General features: G+C 51.0%; 1 protein-coding gene across 7 annotated transcripts in view; it reads right to left on the bottom strand.

The window, feature by feature from the left end:
• The window catches only part of Txnrd2 (thioredoxin reductase 2), a 46,700-nt gene that overhangs the window by 16,414 nt on the left and 15,020 nt on the right, over window positions 1-15,266 (bottom strand). For all 7 annotated transcript variants that reach the window (XM_021645214.2, XM_021645215.2, XM_060370033.1 and 4 more), the window contains 3 exons: window positions 9,377-9,396; window positions 8,525-8,616; window positions 6,885-7,059 (listed from right to left, as the gene is read on the bottom strand). In XM_021645214.2, the coding sequence (XP_021500889.1) occupies window positions 6,885-7,059; window positions 8,525-8,616; window positions 9,377-9,396 (287 nt within the window). The remainder of the gene's footprint in view (window positions 1-6,884; window positions 7,060-8,524; window positions 8,617-9,376; window positions 9,397-15,266) is intronic.

Below are 15,266 nucleotides of genomic sequence, written 5' to 3'. Positions count from 1 at the left end.
GAAAAGAGGTGCCAGGTGGCAACCAAGCAGCCATCCCCCTAAGCAGGTGGCTCTAGGCGCTCTAGACCCAGTGACACATTCACAAAGTGAGATGCAAGGTGCAAGCCGGCACACTGAGCAGTGTCCCAGCACACGAGAGCTATGCTTGTGGCAGTTGTCAGTCGGTTGCCTGTGCTCGGCACCTCTCCAGCCAGCTAGCTGAGCTAGTTTCCGTGGTTTCGTTCCACAGCCTCAGCTCCAGCACACGTGTGTGGTGGCAACGCGCTCCTGAACAAGGAGATGTCTGGTGGCTCTTGGCACTCTCTTGCCCAGGCTCTAGCAGGAGGGAGACCTGGGGCACTAATGACACATGTCTATTCTCTCAGGGCTGATACTAAGAGGAAGAGAAGCTTGACTGGAGGACAGGGGCTTCCCAGCTCGCAGCAAATGTTTTTTGTTTGTTTGTTTGGTTGGTTGGTTTTGATTTTTTAACACTCTGGCCTTGGCATAGCACCTCTCTTGCTGTTTTAATTTGTACTTTTCTGATGACTAATAAAACTATTTTCTGCCTATTTATCAATGGCATTTCTTTTCCAAACTGCCAAGCCCTGCCTTTGCCTGTTTGTTGTCTTTCTTGCCTTATAAGAGCTTCATATGTAACCAATACATGATGCTCTGCAATTTCTTCTATGAGGGCATTCCAATACAGGTTCAAATGCAGCTTCCCCTTTCTCTGAGTAAAGACCTAGGCCCACAGTGTCTTCTCCTGGAGTACTGCGCTGAGCCTGTGCTCTCTTCCACAGCACTCCCCCAACATACACACACCCCTCCTGAAGCCTGCTGCCAGCCCTCCTGAATAGCTGATCCTACCTCAAGAAGTGGCTAGAGAGGGCTGCAGGCCAAAATGCCCAATAAGGCAGCCGTCAGCCATTCCCACCTCCTCTGATGGACACGAGGCTGTGCAGGTGGAGGGCCACAGGCAGCAGCCTGCGCCGCTCTGACCCACGCTACTTAAACGAGCATGCCCTCCAATTTCATGGCTGCCTATAGCACATGTTCCCACCAGGGAAGGGCAATCCGTGAAATGAGGTGAGATTTAAGTGCTGGCAGGATAGGGAGGGTGAGTGAGGGGCTGTGATCCACACTGATATGGCCACAGCAGGTGGCACAGAGCTAGATACAGAGTGCACACTGTGGCCTGGAGACAGTCTGACGTCCATAAAGGCCTGTGTGGAGAGCCCCATGAGGGCCCCAGTGCTATTCCAATGTGCTGAGCCTGGCCTATTGCTTGCCTGCTCCATTGAGGCTGTTTATTTTAAAAGTGCTCCTCCCTTCTTATCTGTGTTCATAGGTTCTTTTTGTAGGCAGGGTCTCATGTAAGCCATGCTAGTCTCCACCTTCGTATGTAGCTGAGGATGATCTTGAACTGATCTTCGGACCTGCCTTCCCAGGCTGGAATTACAGGTATGCACCTGTTTACGCCAGTTTCTATGAAGCTGAGGACAGAACCCAGGGCTTTATGCTTGATAGGCTTAGTAACCACTAAGTCACATCCCAAGCCTTTTCTTTTACTTTTTTGGGGGGAGGGGTGATAAGCGGGGTAGGGTCTTACTTTGTAGCTCAGGCTGGTCCCAAACTCCCTAACTAGCCCATGTTCCCCTTGGACTCATGGCAATCCTTCTGCCTCCAAAAGCAGGATTTACAGGTAAGAACCATATGTCAGCTCCTTCATTTGTTTAATCACTTACCTAATACTGGGTATTGAACCCAGGACCTCCAGCCTATTAAATCTGTCTACCCCTGAACCCCAGCCTCCTCCTTTTCCTCTCCTCATATTTCTCCTTTTCTATTATGGCCCTGACCCAGTACAGTGTAGGCCCACCTACAGCTGTGAGATCCCCAGGAACATTCTAGCACCTTCAAGACCTACAGTGGGGAGATTCCAGGTGGGGCTGTGTCCATGCTCAGCTTCTCTTCAGTCTTAGCTTAGCAGCCAGTTCTGGGACCAAACTGCCCCTCAAAACCTCCAGGTAGCCTCACACTACCCCTGTCCTTTTCCTGAGCTCGGATCATTCCTGGTGATCAATGTCCAGCCTGGTGGAGTGGGTTCTGTTTATTGTCCTATCCCCTTTCCGGCTGCCTGACACTCAGTGCTGGGGAGGGCTTACACATCTGTGTCTTTAGTATGGGCACGCCATCTGCATATATACAAATAGGTTGTCCTAGGTGGGGAAGGAGAGCCGACTATACAGCCCACCCTGGGCTGATGATGTAAGGCCTCCAAGCACTGGGTATCCCCACTTCCCTGGGACCCTGCCTCCCTGGTTATGGGCCAGGTGCATAAGCAGTGTGGATAAACCCCACTTGGGGTCAGATGGAAGCTAGAAAGTCCAGCTCCAATGCCTAATAGCCAGGCCTGACTGGCTGCCCTCATACTATTTCTGAGGCTCAGACATGAATTCAGTCACACAGATGATGATGACAACGAAGACAAAATACTAGGTTGTCTAAAACAAAGCCCGAAGAGGAAGAAATGGCTTAGTGACCTGCGGTGAGAACAGGCAAGCTCCTCCCCCAGTGCCACTACCACTCAGACAGGCACATTGCTGTCCCCAACTGTTAAGATAATAGGGACCTGCCAGGCCCAGAGGCATTCATAGAGATCTTTGTGAGTTTGACGCCAGCCTGGTCTACAAAGTGACTCCAGGACAGCCAGGGCTACACAGAGAAACCCTGTCTCAAAAAACAAAAAAAACAAAAAAAAAAAAAAGAAAGGAAGAAGAAAAGATAATAGGGACCATGTAGGCGCAGCAAGGCCCCTGTTCCACACACAGGGAAGGAATCCTGTGACCCAGAAATCGATGTGCCACAACCTTGTCATCTCTCCAGAGACAGAATACTGGATGTCCTCTGGCAGCCTAGAGGCACAGGTCAGTCTCAGCTCATTTGCCAAGGCTGTTCCCCAGAGCTCCACATGCCTTTCTTAAAACCAAATCTCAGCTCCACTGAAGTACAGCCAGGCCTCAGAGAAGGCATCTGCTGGCGGCTGTCCTGGGCCAGCTCCCCAGACAGCACCAGTTCAGGCCACAACTGGTTAACTCCTGGCTAGGCAAAGCAGATCCCGCCTGCCTGGACTGTGCAGGCTGACTGTCTTCACTCAGCGCTGTAATCGGCACATCTGCAGACAGGAAATCCTCCTCGCTGAGGTTCCCAGTCTATTATCTGAGACACCTGGTGTGGGCGGGTGATTCAGAGACAAACAATGAGGGGCCCCTGCACAGCAATTAACTGCTTTAACTGCTAATGTGTTTAATCCACCGCTGGAGATCAAGGCTGTGTAGAGGAAAAGGCTGTCTGTCCTTCTCCGCTTCCAGAGTGCAGCACCACTTTGCCAGGGCTGCAGCCTCACATTCTTACCAACTACAGAACACTAGCCTGATCAAGTGTGAGGTGCTGGGTCATCTTCTGTCCATGATGCCATGGGAGGCTGGAAGGGCATCCATCCTTTTTATAAATGTCCCTCAAAGTCCAGCTTGTTGGGGCACAGTACCAGCTGCTTGCTTGAATGGAAAGCACAAGCCATAGAGATGTCTGAGGTACCAACGATGGCTTCCCCCCACCCCATTTTATTTGAACCTCCCAGAGTGCATCATCTTATAGCAAGCAGAAATAATGCTTTGTTAAAGGCTTATCAGTGGAAGCAGCAGAAAACATTCCCAGTTCTTCAAATGGGAAGTGGCTCCTGAATGTTTACAAAACCTGGCTCAGATGGGGGTGGTGAAGTCAGCACATGCCCGAGCGCCAGCCCCACCACCCAGAAGGCGTGCCAGAAACCGCTGCCGCCACTGCCACAGCCCTGGGGAAGCAGGGTCAGAGGCCAAGGACTTCGAAAAGCTTCCACCCCCAGCATCAATCACTCCTGTAGCCTGTCTGGGGAATACTCTTTTTGAAAATACAAAAAGTAGAACAGACTCCCAGCAGGGGAGGGACAGAAGTTCTGCCTGATGGGAACCCCCCTGGATGCCAGAAGACCCAGGCTCTGCAAAGGCACAGACCCTACCCCACAAGCCACAGCTGTCCAGCAGCACCTGGCCACAGGGTCCAATGACAAGACAGGGGTGGAGATGGTCTTAGGAGACTGAAGCAGGAAGACTGCAAGCTTGAGGTTAGCTTGGGCTATATTGTAAGTTCAAATCAGCCCTGTCTCAAAAACCAAATCAAACAAGCAAAAACAACAAAGACAAGACAGGGTTCTGTGTGCCCTCTGTGAGGTACAGAGAATTGGGGTTGGGAAAGAAAAAAAGTTGAATCCTCACCACTTGAAAAAGTTTAAGACAGCCAGGCAGTGGTGACACATGCCTTTAATCCCAGTACTCGGGAGGCAAGCAGATCTCTGTGAGTTGAGTTCAAGGCCATCCTGGTCTACAGAGCAAATTCCAGGACAGCCAAAGCTACACAGAGAAACCCTGTCTCAAAAAACAAAAATTTAAGGTAAACCAGACACTTCAGGGCCTAAGATGTCCCCTAATCTTTAGTACTGTTCATAATAAACTTACTTAAAAATAAATCTTTACAATGTGGGCAGGAGCATCCTCTTTGGTGACCTGTCAGCTTTGGCTAGGGAGATGCTGGATTTGTGCTGGGGTACTCAGACCCACACTAACACCTGTCTCCTGTGTCTTGGTATGAGCCACTGGTCTCATTTCTGTTTTTTTGTTTTGGTTTGGTTTTTGTTTTTGGTTTTTCAAGACGGGGTTTCTCTCTGTAGCCATGACTGTCGTAGAACTCGCTCTGTACCAGGCTGGCCTCAAACTCACAGAGATCTGCCTGCTTCTGCCTCTGCCTCTCTAGTGCTGGAATTAAAGGTGTGTGCCACCACCACCCAGCCTCATTTCTGATTTCTAGGCATTTGAACAACACAGGAAAAGTTTGTCTAGAAGCATATTGCTCTGTGATACAGCCCTTTTCCACAGGAAGCCCCTTCTGGGGACTATTGTGCCCTGAACAACCCCTCTGCACACTTGGAAACCACCTGCCTCATTGAGATGGAGCCAAAAGAGGCATCAGAGAGTAATCTGGTTCTGAGTTCTGGCTCCAACCAAGCAGACCCCAGACCCAGATATTCTGGGACACAGCTGTAAGATCAGTTTCTATTGTTCTAGGCATTCTCTGTGTCAATGTGAAGGTTTATAAGGAAGCTAGAAAACTAGCGAGAAGGTCCTAAAAAAGAACTAGAAGGTGCTCATAGTGAGGCACGCAGGGATGTTCTCGGGGATATGGTATGTATATGTTACCTTCACCAATAAGGATCATGGTGCTCCATGGGGACCCCATGGCTTCGGTGGAACCTGGGCCAGAACACGCTAGGCCAGCCTCTGTTAAGGAACCATATCCTCTGGCCTGTATAACACAGCTAGACTGTGGACATTTGTGCTCATCGCAATAATACTGACAATAACCAAAAGGTGAAAACAGTCCGTCAACACATGGGTGGATAAACAAAACTGTTCAGCCTTGAAGAGGAAGGAAATGATGACACATGCTAGCACATGGATAAACCTTGAGGACATTATGATAAGTGACTCCGGCCAGGAACAAAAAGATAAATGCTGTATGAGTCCATTTATGAGTTCCTGGAGTCATCAAATTAAGATAAAAGTGGAGTGGTGGATGCTGCAGCAGAAGGAAGCTAGTGTGTAGTGAGTAAGTGGCTTCAGAGTAGGGTGATGCTCTGCAAACAGATGGCTGCAGTGGTGTGAATGCCCTCAATGCCACTGAGCTGCACACCAAATAATTTAAAGAGAACATTTTATGTTATATGTATGAAAACAAATTTTAAACGAATTTTCATGAATATGTGTGATGGCCATATGTCAACCTCAGGCCTGTTTCGTGGTAGAAGCCACTGGTCTCATTTCTGTTTTTTTGTTTTGTTTTGGTTTGGTTTTTGTTTTTGGTGTTTCAAAATGGGGTTTCTCTCTGTAGCCATGACTGTCGTAGAACTCGCTCTGTACCAGGCTGGCCTCAAACTCACAGAGATCTGCCCGCTTCTGCCTCTGCCTCTCTGGCCTCTCTCTCAGGCCTCATTCCTCAGGGGCTGCCCTCCTTGTTTTATTGAGGCTCTGAATAGGCTAAGCTGCCTAGCTAGTAAGCTCCAGGGATCTACCTGCTTTTGCCTCTCCAGCTCTGGAATTGCAAGTAGGTTCCACCAACCCAGCTTTTAACCTGGGTGCTAGGGAGCAAGCTCCTGCTTAAGCAGCAAGCACTTTACTGACTAATAGTCTCCACAGCTCTCTATATTTTTATGAAAAAAGTAACTGGTTTAAATCAGATGTGATGGGGCATGCCTATAATCCCAGGCAGAGGCAGGAAGGTCAGGAGTTCAAGCTCATCCGTGGCTGCATGTGGACTGTGAAGTTATCTTGGGCTATGTGAGACACTACCTCAAAGCAAACAAACAGAAAACTAGCTTGAATTTACAACAATATAAAGCAAACATCTAATTAATTAAAGAGAAATCTATTAACGTTTAATCCCTACAGGAAATCTCTAGGATTTACACTGAGGCCTTATAAACAATCTATGAAGGGTAGGTGAAGGCCTCACACACCTTGCCTGAATGATGACACCACCAAATCTCTTCTTTGGTTTGCATTTTCAGAATATCACATCTCAATGAAAAAAGAAATAGAGGAACACTGTGTTTGGGACAGCAGGTGTGGGCACTGTGCCCATAGGCTTTCACAGTGACCTGCAAGGTATACCAGGCAGTGGCTAACCTGCTTGGGAGCCAGCAGAATGAGGGGCACAGGAGGTGAAGAGAAGGAAGGTGAAGACCCCTCCTCCAAGGGAATATGGTTTCCTTGAGCTAGAGACAGTGTATGTGTGGTTCGCCACATTCTTACCTACGGCCCACAGGACAGTGTCAAAGGTGCCTGTGCCCTCCTTGCCAGAAGCACAGTCCTCCCAGGTGACCTGCAGTTGGTTAGTTGGGAGTTTTTTGATGAGGGAGGGGACACAGCCTTTCAGGAATCGGGTGCCATGAGACTCCATGTGCTCTGTGACCAAAGATGACATTTGCTGCAAGGCACAAAAAGACACCATGAGGACTCAGCAGGCATTGAGAGAGGCCCTAGCCCTCTACCTTGCTCTCAGTGCCTTGGTAGAGCCCCAAAAAGGTTGCACCCAGAGAAGAGGGTGGGGCACCCACCACCCCCACCTCTAGGTCCCTTCCTCTGTGATGCTGAAGGCCAAGTTAGAAAGTGTGCTCAGCTACCTCCTGGCTCCCAACTCTCAGATCCTGAGAGCACTGGTCAGGATGTATTTGTTCTTCAACCTCCTCTCTACATCACAGGATTCAGATCCCACGGGATCATGCCCCAACTCATCTAGCCGGCCTTCCACTCCCTACTTAGTCCCTACTGCGTGCCCCCAACATCCCCTCTGTGCCATCAGGAAGCTGAAGGAGCTGACAGAAGACTCCGACTCCCAAGCAATGCAGGGACAACAGTGCAGGCCCAGGCTGAGGGTGGCGAGGTATCGTAACCATCTCCTTGCCCAGGGGCCCATTTTTCCCCAGACTAGCTGCAGCCCAGGCCAGATCCGTGGTGCTCTGCAGTCAACCCAGGCCAACAGCAGAAACTAGACACAGCTGCTTGAAGAGCACGAACGATGACCATTTAGATCCTGCAACTTCTGCCCAGGTGAGGTGCTTTATCCTGGACCACATGGAGGAGGAGCCCCTTACAGCAGGGCCCATATCTCAATTTGCGGAAAACAAAGGAACTGGCTCATTAGCTGCTTAGCGCTCTGCATGCCAGCGGACACCTGGTAGACTTGGATATGCAGGTCTCTAAGGGGAACTACGAGCTGTTCAGTGCCCAGCAGCTCTACTACCACCTGGCCTGAGACTCCAGCCCTCCTTCCTGCAGGCCCTTCACCTCTTCCTCCTACATCTGCAGCCTGTCTGCCGCCAACACATCTCCTAGCAGCAGGAAACTCATAGGCTCTCCAGATGTTGTGGCCCTGTAGAGGGGGCTTGCTATGTACACCCTTGGCTGTGGTATGAAGCCTCACACACACAGCTGCAGGGGATGGAATGACATTTGTGGGGTGGGGTGATGAGGTCAGGGGTCATGAAACCATGGGCCCAGTTCATCCCTTCAGCTGACTTTGCTAGGCTTCTGTAATCAGAGTTTAACATGACTGTGGACTGAACTCTCTTTGGTAGAGGACATAGAATATTTGACAACTCATTGATAACTTTAAACTTAGATTTTAATGGGGGACTTATTTTGGGGGACTGGGCTTAAAATGCTGCATAGGCAGGCCTCCACTCTTAGATTCACATGTTCCTCCTGCCTCAGCCTGTCAAATGACAAGAGTACAGGCTGCTGCCAGGAACCTGGCTTTTGAGGGACTGTTTCTAAAGATTCAGGCCTCTCCCCCAAGATACCTGCTTGGGGCAGGGTAAGGTAGCCAAAAAAGAGTGTGGCCTCATGGGAGGAGCAGAGCTCCGGTGGGAGCAGGGGCTCCTGGGCACTACCTGGTCAAAGCCTCGGAGAGGGATGCTGCGCATCATGACAGTGGTATCCAGTCCAATCCCAGTGAGGAAGCCAGCACACTCTAGGGCCACGTCTTCAGCAGCAGGCTAAGGAACACTAACTGATTGTGAGTCAGGAAGCAGAGGGGCTAAGACCCTGGACCCTGCTCTAACAGCCCAGGGTCACCTGTGCCTGCTCAGCTCCAGGGGAGACTGCTGCTGAAAGCTTCAGAGATTCCCTAATCCCAGGTCTCAAGTACATAAAGCTGCCAGACCCAGCTTCAAGCTCTCTCAACAGCACCCACAGGCCAGATAGGCTTATGTCTTCCTGGGGCTTCCATCTGGGTCTGGTGTTTCGTCACAGCCTCCAGGAGAGAGTGTGGAGAGCTTCTGGCCAAACCCCAGGGCCTTGTGGATAGAGAGCCACAGAAAACTGAGAACTGCCTGTGGCCTGTGCTCCTACGCTCAGCCTGGGACTCTAGTTGGGGCTTTCATCTTCCCTCCCACATCCTGTCCTGACCCCAGGCCCCTTAGGGCTCCCCTCTTGACCCTTCCTGATCTGACTGCTTCTCCCACAAGAATGAGGTCAGGTCGGGGCTGTTCTCAAGGGAGATGCTCATCATAGCCATCCTGACTGACTGCAGGCCTCTCCAGCTGCCCCAGCTGGCTAAGCGTGAGGCTCAGGAAGCATAGCCTTCAAAGGTCAGCCTCAAACAGTTCTCTGGGCCAGACCCCTCCGTAACAGACCCAGTTGAGTTTCCACCCAAGGAAACAAAGTATCTTCTGGCAGCCAGACTGGTCAAGGGGCCAAGCATCATTCTTAAAGACGGCCATCTGAACTTTGGCAAAGGATACAACTGGCTCCAACCACCAACCTGCAGAGGAAACCAACAGAGAGCACAGTGAGTGAGTGCCAGCAAGGCCACACACGGCTGTTCCAAGGCTGGGACAAAGGTGGACCCTGTAGCCCTTTTTTGTCAGGTACTCATAAGCCAATTAGAGTTGAGGCTGACTGTCCAACAGGTGGTGCCAAGGTACAGAACTCACTTCCCAACAGCCATAGCTATGAAACACTATGAAATACAACACGACAAACAGTGCTATTGAGCCAGCAAATTGCCTGGTGGTGAAGGGTGCATGGTCGGTGACAGATAACACCTGGCTTGTGAAAAGCACAGGCAGCCCCAGGCTCTGGTAGACATGTTGAGAGATGTCCCTCAGAAGCACAAGGGTTTCTTTCTGCCCACGGGTGAGTCTTGTCTTGGTTCCTCAGAACCTCTTGAGCCAGGATGGAAGCAGGGATGACCCAGGACACCAAGAGGACCAGAATGGGGACAGTAGCTTATGGGAACAGCTTCTGTGAGCTCTCTCAGGCCTGTCTGCTAACCTCACAAGACCTGGCCCAGGGCCAACAGATCGCCCCTCCCTGCCTCCCGTTCTGACCCACCAGAAATGGCCACTTTAATCTCTTTTTGTGGCCAGCTCCACATTCTGTATACATATCCATGCATTCACATACATATGCACATATGTACACGTATTCAGGGACATGCAAACATGAGAAGTCCTTTGTGTGCACATGCACACTATGAACGTACTGGCCCACACACACCTGTCTACATCCTCTTATATGCACACCCATGCACAAACACACAGGCACATAGGTGCACACTCATGAAAGAGACTGAGGAAACAAGGATTCCCAGCCAGGGTGGCTGCACGTGGGTGGGCTCGTGAGATCACCCCTTCTGTCTTTGAACAAGAGCAGGTGATGTAAGGATGGATAAACCTGATGTCAGTACTAATCCTGGCAAGTACTAATGATATAATTCCATTTCAAAAAGCAGCGGATCCCTCAGAATACTTGTGCAGGTGCCCTGCGGGAACCATCTGGCATGCGGCTCCTGCACAGGAGCTGGGGACACAACCACAGACTGGCTGAGTACAAGGTGGCGCCAGCTGGTCATATAACCCCACTTGGCATGTGATGAATACGGACAGGGGATCCTGGGATGCCCAGCAGACCAGGAGAACAGAGATGCTTTCCAGGCCCCTGGAAACACCTCCACAGACACCCACACAGGGGCAACATGTCTCTGCTAGAGACAATTTCTGAAGTATAAAGGCTAACCCTTTTTGAATTTGATATCTTTAGTGAGAGGTCTGAGCCATTTAAGATATGAAACTACGAGTTACTTAAGCCACAAACAGAACTGCGCTGCTTTGCTCACCCTGTCTCACCTGCAGGATGGATGATAAGAAAGTCTGTGGGCATCTAACAAGCAGTGCCTTTGCTCTCAGCGCCTCGAAAAGCGGTACCCAAGCCACACCTTCCCGCAAACTGTGGAGACCACAGCCCAGTGCGGCCACTCCAGTGTGGTCCTGTGGGCCTCTCTATCTCAAGCTCCCTGCAGACTCTTCCCAGCCCCATTTTTAGGCCCTCCTACCACATCACTGAGCATGAAGCAAGCAGTCTCCTGGATCTGTTTCTTCTGTCTCTGCAGTCCACGTGTGCCTCCCAGCCTCCCACGGAGTGGGCTGGGTGAAGGAGATGGGCGGGCGGGCAGCCAGGGATCACCATCTGCTCCGGCAGAGCGCCCATGAGCACTGTGGACCTCCTTCTGAGGTGGCCCCATAACAGAAGGTGGGGAACCATTTCCCAGGTGCCCCCAGCCCTCAGGCCACCAACTCCAAATTGCCAACTCCAGAGCACACACAGGAAAGACAGACACCCACAGGCAGGCACATTCCTGGGGGTGGGGGAGTCGTGAGTGCGTGCACTGACAATCTCTACAAAAGCTCACATCTTGCTGGAATGGACAGAGACCTTGGGCCATTTGTTTTCTGAGCTACGATGACAGCATTGGCTTTTTACTCCACCTCTTCCTCTAATTAACCAATTAATGGGAATGTTTATTCTTTGAAAGATGAACACAAGAACTCAGAGGACTGAAGTTCTAGGAATGGCCACACACGCCAGTAATCCCAGCACTTTGGAAGTGGAGGTAGAAGGATCATGAATTCAAGGGCAACTTGAGCTACACAGAGAGTCTGAAACCAACCAGGACCTTGTCTTGGAAGAAGACGACGAAAAAGAGGAGAAGGAGAAGGAGGAGGAGGAAGAGAAAAATGGCACTAGAACAAAAACATGGAGACAAAACATGAAGTTTCCTGATTTTGACCCTCTGACCATCAATTCCCAGAGGCTGGTAGCTTTGGTTGGTTTCTACTGGCCACATTCATCCAGGACCAGCTACAAAGGCACAATGACAGTCCAGCCACAGCCTGGGAAACAGCAGTGCTGGCAATCTGAAAGCAGGTTTGGAAGCCTGGGACTTAACTTTGCATTTAAACACCAGATCTTTTTCTGTTCAACCAGAAGTCACCATCCTACACCTGGTAGCCTTGAGCCCAGTCTGTGTGTGTGTTGGGGGAGAAGCAGGGAGGGTGTCTCTTTTAGTGTGCCAACATTCTCCATGGATGCATGACTACCATGAGATTAGGCTAATCACAGGTTGGCTTGCTTGTCAGAATTGAACTGAGGAGGAAGCAGAAACAAGGGCATTAACACAAACCTGCGAAGCTGGGCTTACTGAGTGTTCAGTCTGCCCCTCAGCCTGCAGGACCCTAATCCTCTCTCCGGGTGGCACACCCACACAAGTGACAGTCTCACAGGAGCACTGGCTCCTTGGTAGCACTACCAGCCCAAGAAGGGCCAGTCAAAGCCGCGGCCCTACAGACACTCCGGGAAAGCAACACCGGGGAGGAGACACCACGAATGCTTCATCCCAGTGGAGATGGCTCCAGATTTGCCTGGACCTCACAGCACCACCCTTCGGGGTCTGCCCCCAGGCCAAGCTGTGAGCACTGGAAGCCACCCAAGGTCCTGGCCCCACACAGGCAAAACAAGCAGAAAAGCTGAGAGCCCAGGCCCAGGCTGACAGCTGCTCCCTCTTCTGCTGCACTAAAAAAATATCACGTGAAAAAGAAAGAGAAGCTGAGCAGAAAGTGAGACTATTACACAGCCATGACTCTAACTAAGTGGCTCTTCTAAGGTAAGATGTACTTTTCCTATCCCCCATGCTTAGCATGGGAGAAAAATGGCCACAGTACCTTGGCTGGCTTTATGAGGGTCAGACCAAAGCTTCTTCCACACCAACTCTGATGACAGCACTAAATCAACGGGCTATAAAAACCCTCTCGAGACGGGCATGCTGACTCACACTTGTAGTCAATAGCACTCAGGACAGTGAGAGACAGGGTGGGGAGTAGCGGTTGTCATGAAATCGAGGCTGGCTTGGGTTACATCGTAGGTTCTAGACTAGCTTGCACTAGAGATCCTGTGTCAAAACACAAAACACTCTCTTCGCTTCACAGTGCCCGAGACAGAGAGCTTCAGGTTGGCCTGGGCACATGGGAGTGAACAGTCATGGGTTGGCTTCAGCTACCACCGTTTCCAGGACCAGGGAGCATGGCGTGTAGCCAGGAGGTTTTGAATGGGACCAACAGCGGTGCGAGACATTGGCTCTGAGCTCTATATGCCTTTTGGGGACCAGACGCAGTGTGAAAGGACTTCAGGAACAAGCACCTAGAAACAGCAACTCAGCCCCAGGGTCTTGGGCCCAGCGTGGGAGGAGCTGCTAAGCCAAGTGCTCACTCACTGTGGCTTCCTCACTATCCCAAGTGTGCCAGCTCCAGACCCAGAAACAGCCCCCTGATCGGCCTGCTAGGGTAAAACGATGAGGAAGAGGATGACAGTGGGCCCCTGTTTCCTGGTTTGGGTATCTAGAAGCACAGAAAGAGAGGTCAGGAATGCTGGGAAAGGCAGCTGGGAGTCAGGCTTGAAAATCTGTGGACCATAAAGGCTTCCTGGAGGAATAGGGGTACAGGGAGACAGCCTGAACTTCAGGGCAAGAGAGAGAGCTAGCAAGAGCCCTACATACCAGGTTCTGTAAGTGAATCCCAGTGCCAAGTCCAACCTCCCTAAAGGTTAAAGATCCTAACCTCCCAGGGTTAAGGATCAAGCCCATGTTTCTCACCCTTCCATTGCCAGGGACCTTGCTATATCCACGGGGGACTGGTCACCTTCCTCAGTGCTCACAGTGCCCTTTATCTCATGACCCAGTCTTCCCAAAGAGGCCCTGCATTCTGTCCTCTCTAGCTCCCTCCTCCAAACTGTTTTGGATTTTGGCAGTCAAAGAGCAATCGAAAAGGCAACCAGGCCCAGCATACACTCATGGCTGGGTGTGCAAGACTGGGCAGGTGCCAACTTGCAGTCCTATCCTGGGCCCCATACTGCCCAGCCTCGGCCCCTCTAGGACAGGATGAGGAGTCTGAAGCCACTTCCGTGAGCTCAGAGCTTCTCTCTAAGGTGCTAGCACCCTGGGTTCCAGCCAGGTGCGCCATCCGTTGAAAGGTATGGTCTTCTTGGCCAGCACTCAGCTGCAGGGTAAAGGGTATTGCTTAACCATGTCTCCCACAGACAGGAGTGCCCCATCTCCACCATCTGGCCAGCCCAGGGCTCTCTGAGACCCAGATGCCACCCAAGGAAAAGAAGGGGCTCCTCACTTGTTGCCCAGGGGCAAAGGCAATGGGCAGTAACCCTGGAAGGCCAGACAGCTCTAGTCACGTGCTGAGCTCAACTTACTTCACGGGTGACTAGCAGGTGTTAGTCACCACTCCCCACACGCATGCACGAGAAAATAAGCCCTGGCTGCTGCCTGTGCCGCTCTGAACATCCTGCCGATCCCACCAAGAGACTAGGGCTAGGGTCATATATGTGGTCCTTTCTCCGCAAATGCCAGCCAGCAGCCAGTGCCCATTGCGGCTCCAGGCCCAGAGGTGTCATGCACCCTTGACTGCTGACCTGGCCTCCTGGATGAGCCATGTTAAAGTGTCACCCGGCTCTGGGAGGCACCCTGGGGCCATAGGGACAGCCCTGGGATCCATATTAATTTCAGCTCCATTTTAAAGGCGAGTTAAAATAAACACAGGGGATATTTATAAGGCAAATAAATCTAGCAGAAACAGCCCCTCCAAGTGTGAGCAGGGCCTCCCCCTCTGCCCCAGCCCAAGCTGATAAAATACAGAAATGCTACTGTAGACCCTCCAGGCTTATTTTGACTGCACAGAGGAATGTAACATGTAAACACTGCCTCCCCTGCCGCACTGTTACAACTTGCATTAACAGCCTGGACAAAGCCGCATTTTCACAGAAGCATCGTACAGGGATATATCTCCAGCTTAATTTTTTTTTAAAAAAAACCATTTCCTCACATAAATCATGTTGAGAACTAAACGGGTGACTGATGCACCACAAACACTTTTTTTCTTAAACAATAACATACCTAGATTCCATCTACACGAAGGAGCTTAAAAAAAAAAAACCTCTAAATGTTTTTTTTCTGAAGAAAATAAACACTGCAGTTTTGTTCCTGACTAAAATATCGGCGGCCGTATCTTCCCAGCTGAGCCAGCTGCCCCAGCACACAGTCACAGGGGAGAGGTCTCACCTCTAGGCTACTGGGGTTGGGGGTGGAAGCTGGGGTGGGAGGGAGGGTGCTGGGCTGTGCTACAGCTCCCCTGAAATGGGCCTGACCAGAATTCAGAAAGTTCTGGCCTTTGGAAACAAGCCAGAACAATGGCTTGTGCCCAGGAAGGGGCCCAGACTAGACAAGAGATGAGACAGGGTTGTCTTCCAGGGCCACTGCAGCTCCAGTTGCTCACGTAGGGTCCAGAACAGAGC

This window comes from Meriones unguiculatus, chromosome 17 (assembly GCF_030254825.1).
Source record: "Meriones unguiculatus strain TT.TT164.6M chromosome 17, Bangor_MerUng_6.1, whole genome shotgun sequence".
Classification (NCBI taxonomy): Eukaryota; Metazoa; Chordata; class Mammalia; order Rodentia; family Muridae; genus Meriones; species Meriones unguiculatus.
Note: the sequence above shows the minus strand (reverse complement) of the source record. Positions and strands in the feature narration are given on the sequence as shown.